The sequence below is a fragment of the Erinaceus europaeus genome, chromosome 12 (genome assembly GCF_950295315.1).
Source record: "Erinaceus europaeus chromosome 12, mEriEur2.1, whole genome shotgun sequence".
Taxonomy (NCBI): Eukaryota; Metazoa; Chordata; class Mammalia; order Eulipotyphla; family Erinaceidae; genus Erinaceus; species Erinaceus europaeus.
Window position 1 is genome coordinate 52,541,632 of NC_080173.1, and position 25,300 is coordinate 52,566,931.

A 25,300-nucleotide genomic window follows, 5' to 3' on the forward strand; every position below is an offset into this window, starting at 1 on the left:
TACAATGATATTTCCTACCAGGCACTTCTTTACACTGATTTTTCTAATATAAGCATAACAATATCCTTTGAGAAGAAATTGTCTCTGATTTTTCTGGATGAGGAGTTTGAGGATTAGCAAAAATTAAGTGACTTTGTTCTGGGTCACAAAATATAGCTGTTATGACTTGCTTCCCTAAGAATTATACAGATGATGTTCATTTGGGGTGAGTCTTTCATAACTGTCCAATCATCTTCTCTGGAATATTAAATAATTAAAATTTTTTTTGTTCCTCGAGAGACAGAGCAGAGCAGAGCTCTGCTATTTTATGCAGTGCCAGGGTCAACTAGGGTCTTATGCATGCAAGGGTATGTGCTATATAGCTGAGCCTATGCTCCAGCCTCACTGCTCACTGGAGGGGAAAAAAAAAACAGCACAATAAATAGCTCTTTCTGGGATTATTCTTGCTTAAGGCCCTTGGGCTGTAGGCTCTCTTGATCCTAGGATTCAAAGGTTCAAGGTTGGGGTATATTTTAGTAACAATTAAGAAATAGCAGGGAGCAGCAAGAATTTATCTACTCTTCCCTCACCATTTCACTTTCCTATCTAGAGGGTACTTCCTGTTCTCCACTCATCACCTCCTTTCCAGTAGAATCTTTTATCAGACAAAGAGAGGGAAAATTTAGATGCATTTATAGGGCCCCAAACAAAAGAGCTTGGGCTTGTAATGCTTCTGGTTCTATCTGAATAAATAAATAAAGCTAAAATGTATTTTTGCTGTGGAATTATTTTAGCAGCTTGTCATTGTCTGCTCTCTATGTTTAGACTGGGAATGTTTGATGTGGAAGGTCCCTGAGAGATCATTCAATATAGTTTGTCATTTTACAGGTAAAGAAACTGGCCTAGGTAAATTAAACTGCTCTAAAACAGTTGTGTTTTGTCTTTTATTTCTCCAGGAAATAAAAGGTTCACCAGGTTCCTTAACAGCAAGCAAACTTTCTTTGCCCAATAAAGATTCTATTGACCAAAGAGAAAAGCAAAATTGAGATTTCGGATGCCATTTTTCCTAGACTAACCTCAACTTGGGTCAATTCTATTCTTCATGTATGAGAGGCAGACTTCATAGATTTTTAACAAAGAAAGACAGCTAGAGTTAAAGCAGAATGAATTTCAGATTCACATGAAAGAAAATTTGAGAGTAGAAGTTAACTCTCTATAGGTGATGAGACAGACAGCTGTGAATGGTAGCGGCATCTCCTTTTCTTTCTTGACCAAATAGGTTAATTTGTGCTTCTTAGAGGCAAGGGGATAGATTAGGTGGCCTTTGAAAGTTTCTTCCAGTACAAGGGCTTTTATTGAATTAGATAATATAATAAAGGTAAATCCAATCCAAAATGCTCCCCAAGCCAAAGTTAACTGGAATGAAGTTTTATGAGGGAAACTTGAGTTGAGCTTCTAGCTTCTCATTTCTTCCTCTGACATGCATTGATTAGTAGCAGAGAAGGGAGACAGCTGGTTTAAGTTTTGGGGAAAGAAATGCACTAGTATAACAGAAAGGAATGAAAATGGATGGGGGTGGGGTGGGGTGGGGTGGGTAAGCATAATGGTTATACTTTCCTGAGATTCTAAAGTCTCAGGTTCAATTCTCCCACACCACCAAAACCCAGAGCTGAGCAGTACTATGCTTAAGGGGAGAACAAAAAAAAGTGAAAAAGAGGACGCAGGACCTTCTAGAAGATAAAGAAACCTGACAGAATTAGGGTTGGCAGGTAGCCTCAGTGAATTAAACTTTGATATATTAGCTTTTGGTAACTGAGGAGGACAGGGAGTTAGGTTTAAAAAACAGCTTCCCACATTCTTTGGTATCTCTTAAAAACACATAATAGTCATATTTGCTGCAGACAGTTTTGTACAGCAGGCAAGTCACCACAAAACCCCTTCTAAATGGAGGAAAGGGACCCCCAGTGAGAAGCCATTAACAAAGGCAAAAGACATGCAAAACAAACAAAATAATCATGAGCTAGAGAGAAGGCCAGCAGACAGTCTGGCTCGTCTCTCCCCCGCCTCCCCCCCACTCCTGCTGCAGGCACCTCAGACAATGTAAACAGTTAATTTGTTCACCTGCAGGCTCTGGGCAAACAGAGGCCTGGTCACACCTGAGTGGATAACTCGATTACCCCTGTAATGCCAGCGTGGTAATGTACACAAATTCTATTACACAGCAAACCTTGCTTTCGGGCATTTGAAATACCAATAAAGCCAATGTCCACTCCCTTTTTTGCTTCCGATTTATTCTTGGTGTATTGGAGCTGCACCGAAACGGCACTAGGGTGGCACTAAACTAGGATTCTGGAAGAAATCACTAGAAGGTTGTGATCTCATTCAGCAGGACCTGCAGGCCCCCTACTCTCTCAAAAGGTGGTGAAGTTGAATTTTGTCTTCCTTTAAAGGGGACCTGTGGCATTAGTGGTGGGTGTGGTGCACAGACATCTACCATGGGGAGATAGGGAACTGTATTCAGATGGTAACTATGCTGTAAATTATTATTTCTCCCAGTAAAGAGATTTGAAGGGAAACACATAAAAGGGATATATGTAGGAACCACTGGTTCAGACCCTAGTCTGTTTCCTAATGAGCTAATAGTATATATCAAACTGTGACAACTCTGTGGTCAACATTCATAGAAGAAAGATAACGAGCAAAAGATAGGTTAATACAGCCACCTCCCCCAATTTTCCTTTATGGAATCCATATACTCAGCAATTAAATAGTAAATTGTGTCTATTAAAATTGTGTTTGGAGATAATGATGGCTCTCAGGAATTTTCTTTTCTCTTTTTGGCTCTGAAGATCAAACTCAGGACCTCATATATGCAAATAATGCACTCTACTACTGAGTTTGCTTTATTTTATTTTATTATTATTTTTAAAAATATTTTGTTTTCATTTATTTATTCCCTTTTGTTGCCCTTGTTGTTTTTGCTTTATTTTAATGAGAGATAGAGAGATACACAGAGAGGAAGACCAGAGCACTGCTCAGCTTTGGCTTATGGAGGTGCTAGGGATTGACACTGGGACCTTAGAGGCTCAGACATGAAAGTGTTTTTGCATAACCATTATGCTGTCTTCCCAGCCATCTACCACTGAGTTACATGCTTATCCTAAAAGAGAATTTTTGTCTTTTTCTTTTTTCATAGAGACAGGCAAAAAGGGGGGGAGATAGAGAGAGAGAGAGAGGAAGGGACCACAACACTGGTTTCCTTTACTGTCTTGGGGGCTAGGCTTGAATTAGGGTCATGGATGAGGCAAAGCAGCACACTATCCAGCAGAGAGAACTTCTAACCAAGCTTGTTTATTTATTTCCTTCAGGAACGAAACCTACCTGTTCACTTTCATAGTCTATATATAGTGTTTACAAAAATGTTAGTGGTTCATGATTTCTGAATCTTTATATTGGTGATTCTTTTAAATCCAATTCTTTTATGATCAATGGCATTTCTGAAATGGTTTACGGGAATTTGAGGAGTTTAACTTTGGTTGAAGGAAAGAATAAAGTTAGCTGGCTGGTGTGGGATTGGATTTATTATCTTGGCCTTATCAGCAGTTGCTCAAAGCAATTGAGCTAACTAGCTCTGACTCCTCCCCTATACATAATCATATTATAGTCTTGTTTATCTATAAATGAAATCAGAAGGCAGCTGACCTAGCTCTAATGTTTTCAAGAGTATTATATGATAATAAATTATGTACATAGAGATGACCATTTAAGCACCACAAGTCCCCTAAGAGGTCAAACCATGATAGGCATTGTTTTAGTACTATGTTCACTCTATTGAATCTTTAAATTAAAAAATTAGTTCCTGAACCTGGATTTCCAATTACATTTTTTCCCAGAATCAACAGGAATTTACTCTAAAGAAGTAAAGAAGTCATGTAACACATATACGAGGCATGTATGACACAAAGTAATTTAGGTTATGATGACCACATCACCAAGAATGAAAAAAATCAACATGATTCAGGGCCACACTCTATCTGTGTCCTTACCTTGCTCAGAATGCGGATGAGGTCACCACGTTGGAAGGAAAGTTCATCTGGCTGGTCACCATGGCAATCCCATAGGCCCTGGTAGTAATCAGCATAGTCCACTGATCAAAGAGAGGAGAAATCAAAGTTAAAAAAGACTCTCTTCCACAAAGTCTACATTTTTGCTAAACAGTAAACCAGGGTTCCGATATTGCCCCCATGAAACATAAGATTTGTGGGGGAGGGGGGTTTGGGGAGGAGGGGGTATCAGGATGAGCAGCAGCCAAATACTCCACATGAGCAAAGGACTATGGGAGAAGGAGATCATTAACTAACATTAAATATTTACAGATTACCCTTAGTCGGATGCTACTCAATAATATGACAAATATGTTAATTTATTAATAAAAGAAAACCAGACAGGTGATTTTTCACTTGGTTTGTAAGTAAGCAACACAAAGAGATTTCCTGCCAGATTTTCTTGATCCAAGGAACCTAAACTATCCAATGCTTCTTTTCATTATGAATTTGAAGGAACAGGAAAAGTCTCTGACTTCTTGCCTATTTAACAAGAGGTTGAATCAGCCAGCATATTTCTGTATCACAGTCTCACATGTTGGCCTCTGTTACACAGGGACTTTCATCCTTGGCACTTCCTACCAGGTATTACATAAGGTAAGCACAATAAACACTGAAACGAATAGCCCAATCCTTAAGTGGAATTGAGGGGGTGTCTCATCCATTACAACTAAATTCTGGGTGGGCTGGCCCTTTTCCAGCATCTCATTTGTATACCCTGAACATGTCTGCCAAGATTTATCTGCAAGCCCCCAGGGGAACAGAAACCAAAGTGATCTGCATTAAAAATGAAAGCAACTGAAGACGACAAACTAAGCTTTAGAAGCAGCTGGAGAGATTTACGGAGCTTCTCAGTACGTTAGATGGCAGTGATGCCACAGGACAGCCATCGATTCTTAACAATGAAGAATTTGTATTGATCTTCTTCTACCCGGAAAGGTTAAACACTAAAGTAGCAAAGTGGGAGAGGATCTGGGGATTTGAATGGCAGGAGAGCTAATATCCGTCAGGCCAGGGAGAACATGGCAGTTCTCCCTGGTCCTCAGAATGCTGTGTGCAAGGTATAAGAAGCAAAACACCTACCAAAGTTGGAGTTCCTATTGGTGGGAGGCCTGGTTTCTAATTAAAATTCAAATGATTCGGAGGCTCTTATTCTACAGGTTTCTAGCTTCTGCTTATCTTGACCCTTTCATGAAGTGGGGGTGGTGTTAGTTTCTGAGGAAATGGACAGGTAGCGGGGGAGGGTAATCAGCAGTTAGGAGACAGAGGTCCTTAGCCATATCTGCTGAATATGAACTCAACAACTTTCAAAGCTGAGGTATGACTGTACATTCTTGGAAAAGAGTTTTAGTAGGAATCTTAAAATGCACGAAGACAGAAGAGGAAGAAGGCTATCTAGTTAAGACTCAGATACTGTAAACAGATATGAGTATGTTAACCTTACAGGAACTAGGACATGTCCTGCCTGCCTGCCTTTTTTTTTTTAACCAGAGCACTGCTTAGCTCTGGTTTATGGTGGTATGGGGGATTGAACCTGGAACTCTGGAGCTTCAGGCATGAGAGACTCTTTGCATAACTATTATGCTATCTACTCCTGCCCGGACATGTTTTCTTTACACAGAAAATTGTATATGCAGTAGACAACAGAGGGCAGCAAACAAGTCTACTATGTTGAAAGCCTTTTTCCATATGTCAGTTAAATCTGTCTGGAAGACAAATACATTGAGAAAAAAATGCTAACTATTGAAAATACAATGTATATGTGTTTGAATAGCAGTGTATGTAATAATACAGAAATATTACTACCTGAAAATGCACAGTTTCCCCAGAAAACTTATCAGCACATTTTCAGTTGTAATGGAGTTGATTAATCACCCCCAAGATTTTGACACAACTAAGAATTTATTCCTTCTCAATCTCCCCCTCCCATCTCAGTTTCTCTTTTCCTCTATCCAGTAAATAAATAAGATAAAAAAAAATAGTGAAAAGTTACTGGCATTAGTGTTTTTTTTTTTTTTTTGCCTCCAGAGTTATTGCTGGGGCTCCGTGCCTATACCATGAATCCACTGCTCCTGGAGGCCATTTTCCCCCCTTTTGTTGCCCTTGTGTTGTAGCCTTGTTGTGGTTATTATTGTTGTTGTTGGATAGGACAGAGAGAAATGGAGAGAGGAGGGGAAGACAGAGAGGGGGAGAGAAAGACAGACACCTGCAGACCTGCTTCACCACTTGTGAAGCGACTCCCTTGTGGGTGGGGAGCCGGGGGCTTGAACCGGGATCCTTATGCTGGTTGTTGTGTTTAATCCCACTGTGGCTACTGCCTGACCCCCTCTTTTTTTTTTTTTTAAATTGTTACCAGGGATATTGCTGGGGTTTGGTGCTGGCACTACAAATCCACCACTTCGGTGGCCATTTTTTTCCTTTTTTTTTTTCTCTTTATTTTTTACTAGATAAGACAGAGAGAAAGTAAGAAAGGACAGGGAAATAGAGGGAGAGAAAGGTAGACAACTGCAGACTCCCTCCAGGTGGGGAGCAGGGGCTCAAATCCTTGCTGTTGTGCTTGGTGATATGTATACTTAACTGGGTATACCACCACTCAGCTCCCTGGCATTAATGCTTTCTATGAATTTACATGTTAGAGAAGATGACTTTTGTAACAATAGACTTCTAAAGCACAGCTTACTATTTATGAAAGGTAGGAACACTGACACAGGTTATCTTGATTTTTTCTGGATTAGCAGATGGTCACTGTGGGGTACTGCTCCCCATGTACCTGGATGTGGGCTAGCTCCTATAATTATAAGTACATTTTGGTATATAATGTAAAAGTGATTTGATACTGAATATACAAGACACCTGGAGAGAACACCTGGAAAAAGATCCTTTCTAAAGCCACTACTGATCACAGGGAAAGCAAAAATTTAAGAGGAAAGTAGAAGCTTTCCAAGGAAAAATAAACGTAGGAAGGGACCTCAGTTCTTCATATGCTGAAGGCTAAAAAGAAGACAGAGCCCAGAAATTCAGGATATTGGTTGGCCTAGGCCAAGAACAGGACTCAAAAGAACTATAATAATAATAATGATAATAATAATAACAACAACAATAATAATAGTAAGATATCTCTGAGAAAAATGAACAGAATGAAGAAATGAAACTGGATAAAAAGTTGGACTTACGGGAGTCGGGTGGTACCACAGCAGGTTAAGTGCACGGGGTATAAACACAAGGACCAGCGTAAGGATCCCGGTTCGAGCCCCCGGCTCCCCACCTGCAGGGGGGTCACTTCACAAACGGTGAAGCAGGTCTGCAGGTGTCTATCTTTCTCTCCCCCTCTCTGTCTTCCTCTCCTCTCTCCATTTCTCTCTGTCCTATCCAAGAACGACTACAACAATAAAACAACTAGGACAACAGAAGGGAATAAATAAATAAATATATAAATAAATATTTTTAAAAAATGTTACACTTACTGCCTAGACAGGAGTTCTGGCTTTAAGAAAGTTCGTGAGGAGGAACACTTTAGGTGGACAAGACTGTATTCTGTACTTATGTGTAAATGTTCAGGCAACGTCACTACATTTCTTTCTTTTTTTTTTTTTTTTACCACAGCACTACTCAGCTCTGGCTTATGGTGGTACAGGGGATTGAACCTGGGACTTTGGAGTCTCAGGCATGAGAGTCTGTTTGCATAACCATTATGCTATCTACCCCTGCCCTACATTTATTTCTTAGTATTCAACAAACATATACACACAACACTTGCTAAGTACCAGGTACTGTGGCAGACACTGGGAGTTCTGTATTGGCTACACACAGTCTCTGCTCTTAAGGCTAGCATCTAGTAGAAGCAGGACCACAAAACACATAATCACACAAAGCTTTATTTATGACTGGGCTATATCTATAGCGGAGGACCTGAGTGTGCTGTATATAACAGGGGGTTTAGTCTGAGGGGCAAGGGAAAGCTTCTCTGAGGTCTTAATTGGGCAATAAAGTCCTGACAAACAGTGAATGTTACCTAGAGGCCTCGAACTGAGAGCAAGGTAAGGCTAGGAGGGATTCCTTCCTGGGAAGTCTGCAGGACCAGTATAGTTTCTCTTTAACTTTACCCAGCTCCTCCTATAAACAAGTGAATGCATGAAGAGATTTTGATTTCTTTAGATCAGGGAGAGGATTGTCTCTGTGGACAGGAGTCAGGTTTCTCCTGCTTTATACTATTCTGGCAGCAGTCTGAGATCAGACATGTTGCAGCATTCTGACCATTTAATTAATTCAAAACATTCTCATTTTGAGGACATTATTCCATCTAATTATTTTTTTCCTACTCTGTCCATTTGGAATGAAAAACAAAAGAATAAAGCTTAATGCCAGCATTTCTCAATGTCGTTCCAAAAAAAAAAAAAAAGTAACTGCACTAAATAAAGCCTGGTAATTCGAAAGCAAGGCACTAATATATTCAGCATAAAACAGACAGAAGACCTAGAGCAATAATGACACCACTAATAACTAAAACAGTTATAACAATTAACAACAATTACAATGATAGAAAAGCTAATGGGTATGATCACTGCATTTAAATTGCCAGTGGAGCTGAGAAAGACTTTTTCTAGAGAAAAAAAAAAGGGGGGGGGAGCAGCATCTTATTTTCTTTATATCATGTGAAAGAAGCTAAGCTCCAAGCAAACAAAATGTCATAGGAAGAACAGCAACAGACCAACTTAAAAAATAAACTGTTTTTCTCTTTTCTAAGTATTGCAAAGCATTTGTCATTCCAGAGCAAGTTCTTTATAACCAATGCTAGTAGTTTTTCCTGTAACTGAGGCCAAATTGGTGCTACTGTTGACAGAGTCAATATTTGTAATATGAGGTGGAGAGTTCTAAGTTAAAAGTTCTAAGCCAGAAACATTTCTGCCTTTCCCCATTTTTAGAGACAATAAAACCTGACTTCCTTTCAGTGTTCTTATCTCACCCGGGACTTTTTTCTTTTTTCCACATAGGAATAAAACACACATGAGAAGCTTCACAAGTGGTGGTATGATGCAGTGGTGTCTCTCCTCTCTGGCTCTCTCTTTTACCTTCTATGTGGAAAAAAGAAGGAAAAAAAAGAGTCCACCAGGAGTGGTGGAATTTTGCAGGCAGGAAGGCCCAACAAAACACTGCAGCAAGAAAAGGAAAAGGAAAAGATGGAAACACTTCTATCACTTCCCTCTGTTTCTTTGTAATAGTTTGCTTCATTGGTAGGCACTAACGTATTAGAAACAGTGCCTCAGAGATGGAATGTCTATAAGCAACCGTTTTTCTGCTATGTGGAAATTATTGACCAAGTTTTCCCATCCTTTTTTTTTTTAAGCAAAAACAAGCAACTGGTTTCAAGATCTTCACTGGAGATTTGATATACCTCAGGTTGATTTGTGTCTCCCACTCTGCTTTTTATTTGACACAGCATTACCAAGCAAATGGCAAATAGTTTAGTATAAACAGAACAAAATGAGTTTTTTTTTTTTGTTGTTGTTGACTGGATATTGCCTTCTCATGATAGGAAAGAGAGATAAGTTCTCATCATTGAAGATATTTAGTGTTAGACTGTTAGGCTAATGGGCTGGAATCTAGTGAAAATCTGAGGTGCTGAAGAGTCACTCATTAAAATAACCCTGTTACTAACAGTCATGCAGTAAACTGAGTTCTTTATAGACTGAACAATCAATAGTACAAGGCTGTGATAGATTTTCTAGGTAACAGAATAAAATAAAAGAAATTACATCTTACAAGGTCATTAACACCCAAGAAGGATAAACTGAATTCTGGTTTATTTTTCCTTCTTTTGATAAGATCTTGCTGGGCTTACAAATTTAGCAATTTGATCAGGGAAAAAGTATAGCACTCAGGGAATAGGATCCATTGAACTGTAATAAGAAAAGATAGTGATTTTTGTTTTGTTTTTCTTTTATGATTTTTGAGAAGGGTGAATACTAGGTGATCTCATTCACAGGCAGAACTTAAGACAGAGGTTCTAAAGGTTACTCTAGTAGCCATAGTGTCTTTTAAGAGGTAAGATCCCCAGCCCACATAAAAAAGAGCACTGACACCTGAGAAAAAGCTCAATGAAGTAAAAAAATTGCAGCTTGCTATTTACCTAAGAATACACATTGTCCTAGAGTTAGTTTTCTTTTATTTGCTTGCCTTCTCATCATATATTAATACATGAATGTCAGCTAAGTGATGACACTTGATGTTACATATTTGCTGCTATTTCTATAGTGAGTTTGGAGAAAAGGCACTATAAAAACTAAATAAGCCAATAAAAATTTTTTCTGCCTCAGATTCTGCAGAGAGAGAGAAAGACAGAGAGAGAGAGAGAGAGAGAGAGAGAATGTCTTGGATTAAAAAAAATTTTTTAGGAAGGGGGTAGATAGCATAATGGTTACGCAAAGAGCCTCATGTGTGAGGCTCTGAAGTCCCAAGTTCAATCCCCTGCATCACCATAAACCAGAGCTGAGCAGTGGTCTGGTAAAAAAAAAAATTAGGGTCTTTATCAGAATTTATTTGTTATTCCAGACAGAGACAGAGAGGCTGAGAGAGAGTGAAAGAGACCACAGCATTATAGCTTCTGTCACTGCAATGGGGGTTGGACTCAAACCTGGGTTACACATATGGCAAAGCAGTTCATTATTCAAGTGAGCTATTTTGCCAGCCTGCAAGTTCTGTTTTTAATCACCAAGTCACTGATCATTATAACTGGTAGGAAGTATAAATTACAGAAACATATTTAGAGCTAATTACAGTGACCTGGCCAATGGTACAGTGGCTAGAGTGTTGGATTAGGAAGCATGGAGTCCCAAGTTCAGTTGCAGAGTGATGCTCTGGTGTTATGTCTTTCTCATTACTAAATTTCTTTTTTTTAAAATTTTTTATTTAAGAAAGGATACTAAATTTCTTTTTACTTTCTTTCCTTTTATTATCATTATTATGTCGGGCTGAGCTTCATGGGCGGGAGACAGAGGACCAGAGACTCATGGCTGAGCTGGGAAGCAGTATCTCTTTATTCATGTGGAAGGCAGTGCAATCTAAGCTATCTCTAATCACAACTGTGTCCTTAAATATACTCTCGAAGTAGGGTGGAAACAGGATGTGACATAGAGAGAGTGGAGCGAAAAAATACTGGTGGAAATCAGGGTGTACTAGGAGAGGGGGTGGAGCAAAAAGACATCGTGAACCAGTGGGGATTAAACCAATGCCCTGCAGGCAGGGTAGTGCTTAGTTAACAGTGGTTATGTAAATAGAATACAGTGTTAATCAGGGGGGATTAAACCAATGAAACAGAAGGGGTTTTAGAAGCAGAATTAGAAGCATACCAACATTTCCCCCTTTCTTGCAGAGTGATGCTCTGGTGTTATGTCTTTCTCATTACTAACTTTCTTTTTACTTTCTTTCCTTCTATTATCATTATTATTTTTTAAAGAAATAACTCTCCCTTTACCACTCACATAGAACCTTAAAAGTGAATGGGCCAGATGGTGGTGCACCCATTAGAGCACACATATTAGTGTGTAAAGACTCAGGTTCAAGCCATGGTCCCTACCTGCATGGGGAAAGCTTCTTGAGTGGTGAAGCAGTGCTGTGGGTATCTCTTTCTCTGTCCTCTCTATGTTCCCCTTCCTTGTCAGATCCTCAGGCATGAAAGCCCTTTGCATAACCATGTTATGTTCCCCAGTTCTCTCTCCCTTCCCCCTTCTTCCTCAACTTCTCTCTGTCTCTATCTAATATACAAATACATTATATATATATTCCCTTTTGTTGCCCTTGTTGTTTTTCATTGTTGTTGTAGTTATTATTGCTGTTATTGAAGTCATCATTGTTGGATAGGACAGAGAGAAATGGAGAGAGGAGGGGAAGACAAAGAGGGGGAGAGAAATATAGACACCTGCAGACCTGCTTCACCACCTGTGAAGCAACTCCCTTACAGGTGGGGAGCCGGGGGCTTGAACCAGGATCCTTACCCTGGTCCTTGCGCTTTGCACCACGTGCGCTTATCCCGCTACGCTACTGCCCAACTCCCAAATAAATACATTTTTAAAAGACTTAAACAAATAAAAAAAGAGGAATTGAGATGAACCTGATTCTGAATTTTAGGTTTTTGCTAGGAGATTTCTCTTTCCTTAGAGGAATTTAATATAAAGTTGGTTATAGGAAGCTTCTAGTTATTCTACCCATGCTATCCACATGAAGTGTATCTTTTCTGCACCAGTGATGGAAGCTGAGAAAAAGATACAGTTGGAGCATGCACTGGTGAGGAAATATTTTTCTTTGGAATTCTGAATAGACAATAGAAAACAGATTTCAGAAATGACCTAGCTCTATGCGTTAATTCATCATGAGTACTGTGTGAAGCCATACTAAATCTCATGCGCCACACCTGCCTTAGCTCTTTCTCTTGCGTTGGCACATGATTCTTGGATATCTTTTCTTTCCCCAGGAAGAAGATGGGCATTTATGAAGTTGGGCCCTCCACCCAATCTTTTACTTATTAATTTCTCCTAGAGAATGAACCAAGGAAAGTGAACTTTGGTGAATGAATGTAGAAGAGAAGGGCACAAGAAAAAGAAAAGAGACAATGAGTAAAGTTAGGGCCAGAGAAATGGAGAGGAAACAGGCAGGGCAAGAGTGAAAGAAATACCTAGGAGCAAAGCTTTTGTAGAATTTCTAAGAGAAAATCAGCTAATATCTATATATTAGACATAAATTCAAGATCTGCTGATGGAATGAATTATGTGTCCTTCCAACACACATTTCTTCACTAACAAGGACAGAATAGGTCCTGGTCCACTGAAGGTGGAGTTAGAGGGGTATCTAACCTTAGGAAGGATGGGCTCACTAACAGTTTGAAACATGGCTAACAGTCTGGGATGTATAAGATGTTATCTTGTATTCAAAAAACCTGTTACATATTCATTTCCAAATGTGCCTGGAATCAAACCAGGCCATCAGAAGTCAGCATCACCATGCAATTCTATCCCTCATCCCATGTCCACTTTTCAAATCTGACACATTTCCATTCTCCTCTGAACTTGCAATCTCTGTCAGAGCGGAGACATTTCCATTCTTTCCATTCTCAATCCTCTGATCTCTTAGAGATGAGGCAATTCTATTTTCACTGTATTGAGTTAAGAAATACTGAAATACTGACAGGAGAAAAATAAATATCTCGTTTGATTTCCCACGCTTTCTAGGATAAATCATGGCTGTTCTCAGAACATTAATTAAATGAGTGGTGGCTGCTTTGAAAGTTAAAATACATCGAGGTCGGATGGTAGTGCAGTGGGCTAAGCGCAGGTGGTGCAAAGCTCAAGGACCGGCCTAAGGATCCTGGTTCGAGCCCCTGGCTCCCCACCTGCAGGGGAGTCGCTTCACAAGTGGTGAAGCAAGTCTGCAGGTGTCTATCTTTCTCTCCCCCCCCTCTGTCTTCCCCTCCTCTCTCCATTTCTCTCTTGTGAAGTTTTCATACCTTTCTGTCGAGTGACATTCTCATCCTCTTCTGGATCATTCTCTTCATCTGAGGGGATAAAAACAATCAACATTTAGCAATTAGTGTCTAATAGTCACATGCTTTTTACGCTAATAGGTTTTCTTTCTCTGACCTTATGTTTTTAAAGTGCAGGTATTTTATTTGTTTTATTTTGAAGATAGTGAAAGAGATACAGAGGGAAAGATACACACACAGAGATAAGAGCACTGCTCAACTCTGGTTTATCATGGTGTGGGGGATTGAATTTAAGACTTTGGAGCCTCAGGCATGAAAGTCTTTCTGCAGAATCATAATGTTTATTCCCCTGTTCACTTATGTTTTCTACTTTAGAGAAGTAATTACTGCTTCCCTCTTTTAAAAATCACCTCTAATCTTCAAACTGGCCCTCTCTTTCTTCCCTCCTTGCTAATTTATGCCCTAGGAATTGGAAATACAGCAATGGGCAAGACTGGCAGGCAGAGTTCTTCCTTTGAAGAAGCTTCCAATCAATTTGATTATTTAGGTGCCTGTCACTAAGATTCTAACCCATTCCTCTCAAGTTCTAATTTTCTTCCTTTTCTGGAATTCTTTTCAAATTGTATTGTTTCTTTTTCTTTCTTTTTTACCAGAACACTGCTCAGTTCTGGCTTATGGTGGTGCTGGGGATTGAACCTCGGACCTCAGAGCCTCAGGCTTGAAAGGCTTTTGCATAACCTTTAGGCTGTCTCCTCAGCCCAAATTGTATTGTTTCTATGTAAGAATCTTGAAATAGGGAGCGTGAATGTGCATGTCTGTTGCTAAGCCCCCTTGATTAATTAGTCTTTAATGTCCCAAACTTTGTTCAACTGTAGCAGAAGCTGGTCATGTACATATTTTTATGTTCTTAGTAATTGGGGCCTGTAGTTATGTTTTTACTGCTGTTATTCAGTCTGCTTGTTCATTTGAGTGTAAGCTCCTGAGGGCAATTGGAATGGTCTTTTAATTAATTGCTGCAGGTATACAGTGGGTTCTAAGTCAATGCTATTGTCTGACTCCAGTCAAGTGTTTATATGGTCAAAATCACAGTGTGATTGGCTTAAGTCTCTTTCTTTTTCTTCTTCATTTGCCTAAATTTCTTACCCTCACTAGCTTGTTTCATGTCTTTATATTATCTATATATTTAACATAGGGTCAATCCTTTATGAAGAGAGATGACTACCAGAATCATACTTAGTGGTTTCATATGTGTGGTAAAATGAGCAAAAATATACTTAATATTCTCCTTTTCATTATCACTATATACACAGAGAATAGATGGGGTATAATAAACAATAATCTGAGGGTTGAATTCTCAGTTTCTCCTACCTACATATACTTTATTTCTTCTTTTTGGGTCTTAGGGGCACTTACCAGACTTACTTCCCTAAGGTTATGCTATTAAATGAAACTTTGAGGAGATGACCTAGTGATATGGTAGACTGTCCCTCTCCCTCCCTTCCTTTCTTTCATTCTGCTTACCTCTTTCTTTCTCTCCCTCTTCTTTCCTTCCTTCCTTCCTTCCTTCCTTCCTTCCTTCCTTCCTTCCTTCCTTCCTTCCTCATATAGATTATGATGTAGTATGAGTTCTGCTAATGTTAGACTTAAAAAAATAAACTCTAATCTCATACATAAGAAAAAAGAGCCAGGGAGTCAGGCGGTATCGCAGTGGGTTAAGTGTATGTGACACAAAGGACACAAGGACCAGCTAAGGATCCTGGTTCGAACCCCCAGCTCCTCACCTACAGGAGAGTCGCTTCACAGGCGGTGAAGCAGGTCTGCAGGTGTCTATCTTTCTCTCCCCCTCTCTGTTTTTCCCTCCTCTCTCCATTTCTCTCTGTCCTATCCAACAATGATGACAACAATAATAACTACAACAAAAACAACAAAGGCAACAAAATGGAATAAATAAATAAATATTTAAAAAGATTAAAAAAAGAAAAGCCTAAGAATATGACATAAAATTATTGAATATTGAAGAAGTAATTGATTTTGCAGACAAAATAATATAATTTCCTTGCAAAAATAAAAACTAAAACCAAGGAATTCAGTGGCTGGGGGTAGGGGGGTGTCTTAGCTGGTATGACAGAACTTTTATACCTGAGGCCTCTTCTGGTTTGACCCCTAGTGTCACATGTACCAGAGTGGTGTTCTGGCTTCTTTCTCTTCCTTCCTTTCTTCCTTCCTTCCTTTTTTTTTGTTGTTGCCCTTGTTATTGTTGTTGGATAGGACAGAGAGAAATTGAGAGAGGAGGGGAAGATAGAGAGGGGGAAAGAAAGATAGACACCTGTAAACCTGCCTCACTACTTGTGAAGCAACCCCCCTGCAGGTGGGGAGTTGGGGGCTCGAACTGGGATTTTTACTCCTGTCCATATGCTTTGTGCCATGGGTGCTTAACACTCTATGCTACCGCCTGGTACCTCTTTGTCTGCATTTTTTTTTTTTTTGCCTCTGGGGTTATTACTGGGGCTCAGTGCCTGCACTATGAATCCACTGCTCCTGGAGCCCATTTTTTTCCCCATTTTTATTGCCCCTGTTGTTGTTAATGTTATTGTCGCCATTGCTGTTGTTGGATAGGACAGAGAGAAATGGAGAGAGGAGGGCAAGACAGAGAGGGGGAGAGAAAGATAGACACCTGCAGACCTGCCTCACCGCTTGTGAAGCGACTCCTCTGCAGGTGGGGAACTGGGGGTTCGAACTGGAATCCTTACACCCATCCTTGCTCTTCATGCTATGTGCGCTTAACCCACTGCGCTACTGCCTGCCCCTCTTTCTCTTTCTTATTGAAATTCTATCTCATATGAAATAAATAAAAAAAAAAATCTTTAAAACAAAAGATAAAAATCTAGGGGATGGGTACTGTAAGGAGAGAAAGTTCTATGTTGCCAATTACTACGATGAAGAAATTCATGTTCTGTATTTACCCTACAGTAGCCTATAGGAAAAGAAACACTGATTCACCTCGTCCTCTCTCCATATATAACCTCACAGCAGAGAACTTCCTACTCATCACCTGTAGTGCCCCCCACACCATCATGAGGAGTAAAGACATGAGATAATGGAGTGAAATCAAACATTAGCAACAGACTCCTCTGAAATGAATCACAACAGACATCATTCTTTGCACATTCTCTTCTTATTATCTGCCCACTTCCTTCCACTGCTATGATGCTTTTCCTTTTTGGATGTGGGACTAACTTCACAGGATTGGAAACATTAAAAGAAGAGCTGGTATGGCCTGTTTAATAGCTATCCAATAATTTGGACAGAGAACAGTTCTTTTGCTGATATCAAACAACTCCATCACAAGGACCAACAATTTGCTGTGCTTAGGTACTTTTGCAGAGAGGGTTTATTCTACCTCTGCTGTCTGTGCACAGATGTCTCTTCCTCCCAATTCTAATCAATGTAAATTGGGTCAGATCTCCACTGTGAATTACAAATTGGATCTGAAGTTGGAGGGTCACTTGCCTGCTACTCCACCTCCTTCCCACCACCATTAGATGGGAAGCTACACCAAAGATCTTTTCTAAATAAATCACTTTATTGTAAAACTCGGCCACTGACGAGACATAACCTCATTAACATTGATTTTAAAATAAATTATTGAAAGTGGCTTGCCTGCTCTTTGCATTTGTAAAATAGGAGAATGTAAATGTATTTGCAATGATAAAAATGAAAGCTCAAACTTGATTTCTTTATCTTCTCAGGCAAAATTACTTAATCTAGTCATGGTACAAAAATGGGGGGAAAATCTGTTTTTATGTAGTTCATTTCTAGACTAGATACTCCAATTTTCATTGCATCTGTGGAGTCACCTAGAAGGAAAGCAGAATGCTGGCTATAGATCTTATATATCATCACCACCATTACTACGATCTATAGTGATGGATATCAGTAGGGAAATTCCTATCTCTAAATCTATACTATCTGACAGTGCCCTTTCTGGGTGGCAAAAAGGGAGCTCAAGTCAAGAAGCCTTGCAATTGATGTGAGAGGCTGGGTGTCATGCTTCTAGAGTCTTTGAAAGCATGAGTATTGGGGTGGCTTTGAAAGCAGCACATTGTGAAGGAAAATGGCTTCTACTGTAGGCTGTGAAAGGGATACCTATTCTAGTTTCAGAGGAATTAACACAAACAGAGAAGCATGCAATTTATCTTGGATTCTTTTCAGTGAAATCAAATTGGCATTTTTCAAATTACAAAGTCAAGAAAATTGATTCTACGCAAAAGTAAAAAAGTCTTTATGCTCCTAAATAAGAGGTGGCTTTAAATAGCCATATTTCTTGTTTTTAACTAATCTGTAAGTAGAACCTCTGATTTTTAAAGAGATTGTTTTGGAAAAAAAATTAGAGTCCAGGGAGACTCAGTATAATGGCTTTGCAAAAGGTTTTATGCCTGAGGCTCTGAGGTGCCAGGTTCAATCCTTAGCCAGAGCTGAGAAGTGCTCTGGTCTCTTTCTCTCTGTGTCTTCCCCTCTTCTCTCTTTCTCATACAAAAATAAAACAAAGTATACAAAAGAAAAAAAATTAGACTAGGGAGCTTGTTGAATTATATGAAGAGTATTAGGCATTTTAGCATTACATCTGCTGAAAATGATCTTTTAAGAGAGAATTAAAATTTATGTGCTAGTTCAATTTTTAAACAGTAATAGATTATAATGGTCCTTGCTCCTTACAGGACCTATGGGACCCCAACCTACATAGGTTTTAAACAAATTAACCTCTAAAGATTACTGTCCACTTAATACATTAAATGCTCTACTTGGTCCCCAAATATCTCATCTCAATTGGGAAAACAGTTGAAGGAGATTGTGTTAACTGTGTGAACATGTAAGAGAACCATGGGGCAGCACAAATGAACATCAGCATCCAGAGAATTGATTTCAATCAACACTTTTGGCACAATGTCAGGGGCACTAATGAGAGGCTGAAAGGAACAGGACACTGACTCCACCTCAGAGGAACAGAGAGGAGTCAGTCAGCTCCCCATGACACCTGGCTGCTTTTTAAAGTGCTTCTTTGATATCAGTTAACTTGATGTAGACAGAATAACATTTACAAAAATGACTAGAACAGGAAGAGGGAAATATCTTACTCCCAAACAAAGCAAAGTGACATAAGCTTAAAAAAATGCCAAATATGTCAGTGTGCAACCAGATGTCAAGGTGCTCTGGTGACAGATGCAACAGAAATATAGATAGACTCTAAGTGCAAAGGGACTACGCAGAAAAGTGGAAATAGAAAACATTCCACAGCACATGTGGATATATTATCAACCCATGAAATGCTGCTGTACCTCTTCAAATAACATGGAAAGTAAGAGCAAGATGTGAATATTACATTTAATTCCCTGCTGGGTGTTCTGTAATCTTTATTATTTAAAATATTTGACTTATCTTTGGAGTGTGGTCTTCTACAAGATGTTAAACTTTCTTTGTGCTAACTGCAACATTTGGAATGCACTGAATTCAATTTCACAAATAATAACTGATTATCTACTAATTGGGGGGGGAGAAAGACCTGAACACAAACAAATCATTGTGGTAAGGACTAAAAGAACTCAATTCCAGGTGAACTGCTGGGAAGGTGTCACTTATGAGACATCTATACAGTATTTCAGCAAGTCTTAATGAGGGAGATAGTCTAGGTATAAGATACAGCATGACTGTAATTTTGGTGCTGGCTAAATAGCGCCATGTGGCTAGAGTCCAGTGTGAGCGGGAGTGAGAGAAAAGGTCAGGAAGTTCCAAGAGGGTCTGATGTTGCTGTTGACTCTTTTTTGATGTGCCCCTTGTGTGGTTTTCTTTTCCTATGAAATTTGCCTTCTTTATAAAACTTAATATTTTTTGGTGTCTTTTTTTTTTTTTTCCCTCTCCTTAGACCTCCTAATCACCATGCTGTGGGTCTGGGTAACTGTACAGGAGGAAAAGCAATCCCACAAATGCTTGCATCTATTTGATTCCAAAAAATTTTTTTTTTTAAAAAAAAACCCTAGTTATAGCTTTATTACAAAGCAATCAAGTTTCTGGGTCTATAATAATCCTCCAGGGCAATTTGGGCAGCACTGGAATATGGGCAGAAATTCCCAAGAAGGTCTGTCTGTCTGCTCTCCTCAAATCTCTCTAGAGCCAAAGTTAGAGCTCTTCAATGGTCTCAGGTGCCTTGCTGGATTCTAGCTTTGGGGCCCAGACAAAAAGAAACCTGATAAAAGTTGTCCTTTTATGGAATTTTTAATCATGAAATTGAGCCTGTGTTAATCTACAGAGTAATTTCAGGAAGGAGTGGGAGAGAGCTCAGAGAAGAGAATCCTCCATTTCCCACACAAGATGTTAGCAATTCTTTGTGGTAGTTTTCTGTAGTTTAATCTACCACAAATGAGATCTTAAAAATCATGGGCCCTCATATACTCAACACCAATGTTCAGAAATCCCACAGGATACTAACCTTGAAACCATTTTATCCAAGACTAACATTTCTGTGGTCTTGGCTGAAAACCTCCAAAGCTCTGGTTTTCCCTCATGGGAAGGAGAGTGCTAGTGATGTAACAAATGCTAATTATCCCATGATTAATGTGATGTAGTGCATTTAATTTGATGACCCATACATTATTTTGATTAGGAAAAAAACATTTTTGTATTGACTTGGTATGTGTTACAGGCACTTTTCTCTCTACTAGGAAGCCTATGGAAATTACATTCTGGAAGGGAGATATCACTTACTCTCACACACTTACTCTGTCTTCCCCACCGAGACAGTAAGACTTGTATATGCCCCACCCCAAAGAAGAAGGATTAACAGAATCATCAATGCTAAATAAACTCCATGAAGCACATTTACCTGTTACAATGAAACAAATGTTAGAAGCTCAAGCCATTTGACTATTAATGGTATGCACTGTTAGCACAATCTTATATTACTGTCAGCTGTCCTATCCAGCACCTGTCCTTGCAGTCAAAATTGACCTGAGCAGAAGGTGCACTTCACATTCCATCTGCTCCAGGATTTTCAGTTTCACCTGCTTCAGACATATAACTGAAAATGTCTGACTGGACTACCTCAAGTCTGGTTAGCTAGTAGAGGTAGGAAACTAGACCATTATCCACTTCTTCAAGGAAGTGACACTTGCAATTTAAATGCCTTCAACTTAAGTAACAGCTGCCATTTATTGAGCACTCACTGTATGCCAGTGCTCTGTTGTGATTGCTTTACATATATCAGTTTCAGACTTTCCACAGCCCCTCTAACGTATTTCCTATCATTTCCCTCATTTTATTTTATTTTTTAATATTTATTTATTCTCTTTTTGTTGCCCTTGTCGTTTTATTGTTGTCATCGTTGTTGGATAGGACAGAGAGAAATGGAGAGAGGAGGGGAAGACAGAGAGGGGGAGAGAAAAGATAGACACCTGCAGACCTGCTTCACCACCTGTGAAGTGACTCCCCTGCAGATGGGGAGCCGGGGGCTTGAACCAGGATCCTTAGACCGGTCCTTGCTTCTTACTCCACGTGTGCTTAACCTGCTGCGCTACTGCCTGACTCCCATTTCCTCCATTTTATACATGGGAAAGCAGAGAGGGCAGCAGATAACCTGCTCCATGTCCCATGGCTAGAGAGGCAGAGCAGGTCCTTTCTGTGATACCATTCTGTCTCTCAAACAATTAATTGGTAGGTAGTATTGTAAGATGGTGGCAAAGGGGAAACAATGTTAGGTCCCTCACATTCTCTTTCAATTCCTTGAAGTCTGGTAGTGTGGCACATACAAAACTCAGAAGTGATTTCAGGTGACAAGCTGAGTGGACTGGGTGGGAAGCTGGGTGACAGAGGCTTATGGCTGAAATACTCATATCATAATTAAATGCCACTATTTCCCACTTCCAGTTGTGTCTCTAGAAATTGTGATGGATATAGAGGCTTTGGAAAAGAACGAGTTGGCTGGGTATGGCACTGTCCTTTGAAAACTTAAAAGTTAGCTGCTGTTTCCCTAACTTGCAGAAGGAAACTTTAGTACCTACTTTGTGGCCTTCATTGGTTTGAAGGGACCACTGCAGTGAACATAGGCTAAGTGGCTTTCTTTGTGAGAGATCAATTTCCATGCCCTTAAATTTGTCCAGCATTCAAACTGGTGTGTATTTTGGAGAAATGCTTTGGTAGTCTGGCAGTACTGCAATGGCTGAGGATAGGAATTTAGGAAGTAGGGGGAGGGTGATTGTTAAGAAGCCAGTCATTGGACAACAAAATAGCTCGCATGGACAGCACACTGTTTTGTCATGTGTATGACCCAGGGCTGAGCCTAGCCCTTAGTACATGTAAACAAACTTAGGTCTGTGATTTCTCCCCTCCCCCTCCCAATTCTTCTCTTCCTCTGTGTTTCTCTCTTGCTAATTAGAAAAAGCAGAGAAGGAGGAGGAAGAGGAAGAGGAGGAGGAGGAGGGCAAGAAGAAGGATGATGGAAAAAAGAAGATTGATCTAGAATGATAAAGCCCTGGAGATAACAAACAAACATGGCAATCAGTGATCCATCTGGGGTAAGATGGTGGTTCCAAATGCATCTTATTTTCCAAGGCCTTTTGCTCTTTGCTCTGTAACTATAAGCATCTGCCTCATCTCCTAAAATCTTTGAGAATCGAACATGGTGCCTGAAAAGGCAATTCTCAGCTATCTTGAAGTCAGAGTGGTTCAGTGAGATTGTCCCTGAGCACTTTTCCACAGCTGTAACCCAAAGTAAGTGTCACCTGGATATTTCCTCAAGCCTGGACAGCAGTGAGTGGATTGTGAGGTCACTACGAAGGTTCTGGCCAAGTTGGGGAGAACATCTCCTTTCAGGGAGTACTGTGAATTAGATCCATTTCTGCACCCTGCTGTTGCAATGGAGCAGACTGTGAAAAGGAAGATTCTCAGAGGAGCTGTGTTTTAATGTAGCAATTTGATTCAATTTTCCACTCTATAAAATTACCCATCACTGCTCGTTGCTTTCTAACAGACACCTTCACTCTTAATTTAACAATCCTATCGAATTCTGCCAGGGAAATTGGAAAAATTTATCACCTGTGAAATTTTATTTTCCTTTGGTTGTATCTGTTTTTGTAAAACTTCATTAACGACGATGACTTGCTGAGGAAATTATCATTTTTTTTTTAACTTCAGACACAAGAAATGGCTCGACCTCAACCAAGATATCATTTGCATAATAAAACACAACAAAAAGGCTGGGAAAGTTGAGACCAGTAGAGGCTGAAAGTGTTAAGAGAAGAGAAGAAGGATCTCCTTGGTGGGTGAGTGAAGTGCCAACAAAAAGGTGTGTGACCATAGCCCCGCTGCTACTTGACTCAGGAAGCAATGACGTGGCTTCTCCCCCAGGGAGGAGATGAATGCAGCTTTGGCAGGGTTGGGCCACCTCCTTTGGAGTCTGAAAAGGCAAACTGCCTACTGGTGATTCTTTTTTAGCAACTGATTCTGTCTGCAGAGACCTAAGTGTTAGATTCACCTTAGTTCTTCTATCTGGGGTTGAGTTTTAAATTGCTATAAATTTTGGCTTAACTTGAACTCACCACAGCACTGAACTCCTGGCAAATTTCCACAGCAGAGATCTTTCTGAATGGACTTGAAGATTCAGCGTTCCCATGGTCTGACTGCCTTACAGTTAAAAGGTTCAGGCTTCACTTTCCCACAGCCCAACCCCCACTGTGCTCCTCACTGTTCAACAGGTGCTGTTACCCCTACCCCCACCCTAACAAGAAGAGGCTCTGTGGAAGCAGTGATGACTATTTATTTATTTATTTATTTATTTATTTATTTATTTATTTTTATTTATTTATTTATTTTGAGATATGCCAGTTATCACTCCTTTTTATTGGGGATAGGGGTGGGGTGGTGGAAATCATAGATAGTAGACCTTTTGTAATAGTGGTGAAAGAAAATATGTTAGGCTTATTTTTTTAAAAAAATGTGTTTTGGGGATCAGGCGATAGCGCAGCGGGTTAAGCGCACATGGCGCAAAGCGCAAAGACTGGCATAAGGATCCCCGTTCAAGCCCCCAGCTCCCCACCTGCAGGGGAGTCACTTCACAGGCAGTGAAGCAGGTCTGCAGGTGTCTATCTTTCTCTCCCCCTCTCTGTCTTCCCATCTCTCTCCATTTCTCTCTGTCCTATCTAACAACAACGACATCAATAATAACAATAATAACCACAACAAGGCTACAACAACAAGGGCAACAAAAGGGGGGATAATGGCCTCCAGGAGCAGTGGATGCAGGCACTGAGCCCCAGCAATAACCCTGGAGGCAAAAAAAAAAGATGTGTTTTGACTTGTGGTATATCTGATATTTATGGTAGACATGGTAATAGTAAATTGTGCTCTATTATGGCTGTTTGAGGTTAATGAAAAAGTTTGTGGGTGTGGGTAGATAGCTTAATGGTTATGCAAAGAACCTCTCAGTCCTGAGGTTTCAAAGTTCCAGGTTCAGTCCCCTACCCCACCATAAACCAGAATTGAGCAGTGCTCTGGCAAAAAAAAAAAAAAAAGAAAAAAAGAAAAAGAAAAGGGGGGGGGCAAGTGGTGATATACCTGGTTAAGCGCTCACATTACATACAGTGTTCATGCCCCTGGTCTCCACCTGCGGGGGGAAAGCTTCACAAGTGGTGAAACAGGGCTGCAGGTGCTTGTTTCTCTGTTTCTTTTCCAATCTTTGTCCCCCTCCCCTCTCAATTTTTCTCTCTATCCAATAATAAATAGATAAAAATGCCAAAAAAAAGTTTGTTAGTACTTGTCTATATTTCTTTAGATTTTTCATGTTCCTTATGTATTTCAAGGCACTTTCCATTACTTTTATACAGGAAAAAAGTTGAAAACTAAAGGGTTTTGAATACTCAACCCCCCTTTGGGGTGGGTGGGTGGGGAGAATACAGGTCCATGAAGGATGACAGAGGACCTAGTGGGGGTTGTATTGTTATATGGGAAACTGGGGAATGTTATGCATGTACAAACTATTGTATTTACTATTGAATGTAAAACATTAGTTCCCCAATAAAGAAATAATAATATAAAAAAGAATACTCAACCCCAAATTCAGCAAACCAGTGAAAACAAGCATGAGTATTCTTAACTCCTGGTCAATTCAGCTTTCTCCTAGAGAAAAGGAGAGCTTTAATAGCTTTCACAGAAGCTCCACCAAAGCTTCCTTACATTCTTTCCTTCAGAGATTTGGGTTCCTCTGTGGTCTTCAAAATTATATTCTTCCACTAGGTTAAGAGTTTCCAAGGCTAGAGGAAGATAATTAGATGATGAGATTTCTCACCTGGCAAGACTTCATAAATATCTTCTTCTTTTTCCTCTGTGGGTTCCTTTAACTCTGTATTGGCAGGCAAGATAGTGGGTCTACTCTGGGAACCAGAATTTGAGGAGTCAAAGCCGTCGATATCATCATACATTTCCTCTTCTTCTTCTGCCATATCCTCTTCCTCTTCTTCATATGGAATGGTTAAGGAGCTCAGATCTGCCAGGGCAGAGATGAGAATGAATCAAGATATGGAGGAAAAAGAATAGGACAGGAAGGCAAAGAGGAGGAGGGGTAAGAATAAAACATGTCAAAAGAAAATGAAACACTAGGTTAAGTGCTATTATTTCTAATGTGGGTCTCTGTGGCAGGAAATCTACAGAAAAGGCCAGACTAGCACTGCGTCAGGTTTAAACCATCAACATAAATCCTTCT

The 25,300-nt window shown here is 39.8% G+C and overlaps 1 protein-coding gene across 1 annotated transcript in view; it reads right to left on the reverse strand.

Moving 5' to 3' along the window:
- Nucleotides 1-25,300, reverse strand: part of SKAP1 (src kinase associated phosphoprotein 1) — a 373,562-nt gene that overhangs the window by 31,579 nt on the left and 316,683 nt on the right. Inside the window, exons 9-11 of the mRNA XM_060203647.1 lie at nucleotides 24,887-25,084; nucleotides 13,579-13,626; nucleotides 4,026-4,126 (exon numbers count right to left, since the gene is read on the reverse strand). Of these exons, the coding sequence (XP_060059630.1) occupies nucleotides 4,026-4,126; nucleotides 13,579-13,626; nucleotides 24,887-25,084 (347 nt within the window). The remainder of the gene's footprint in view (nucleotides 1-4,025; nucleotides 4,127-13,578; nucleotides 13,627-24,886; nucleotides 25,085-25,300) is intronic.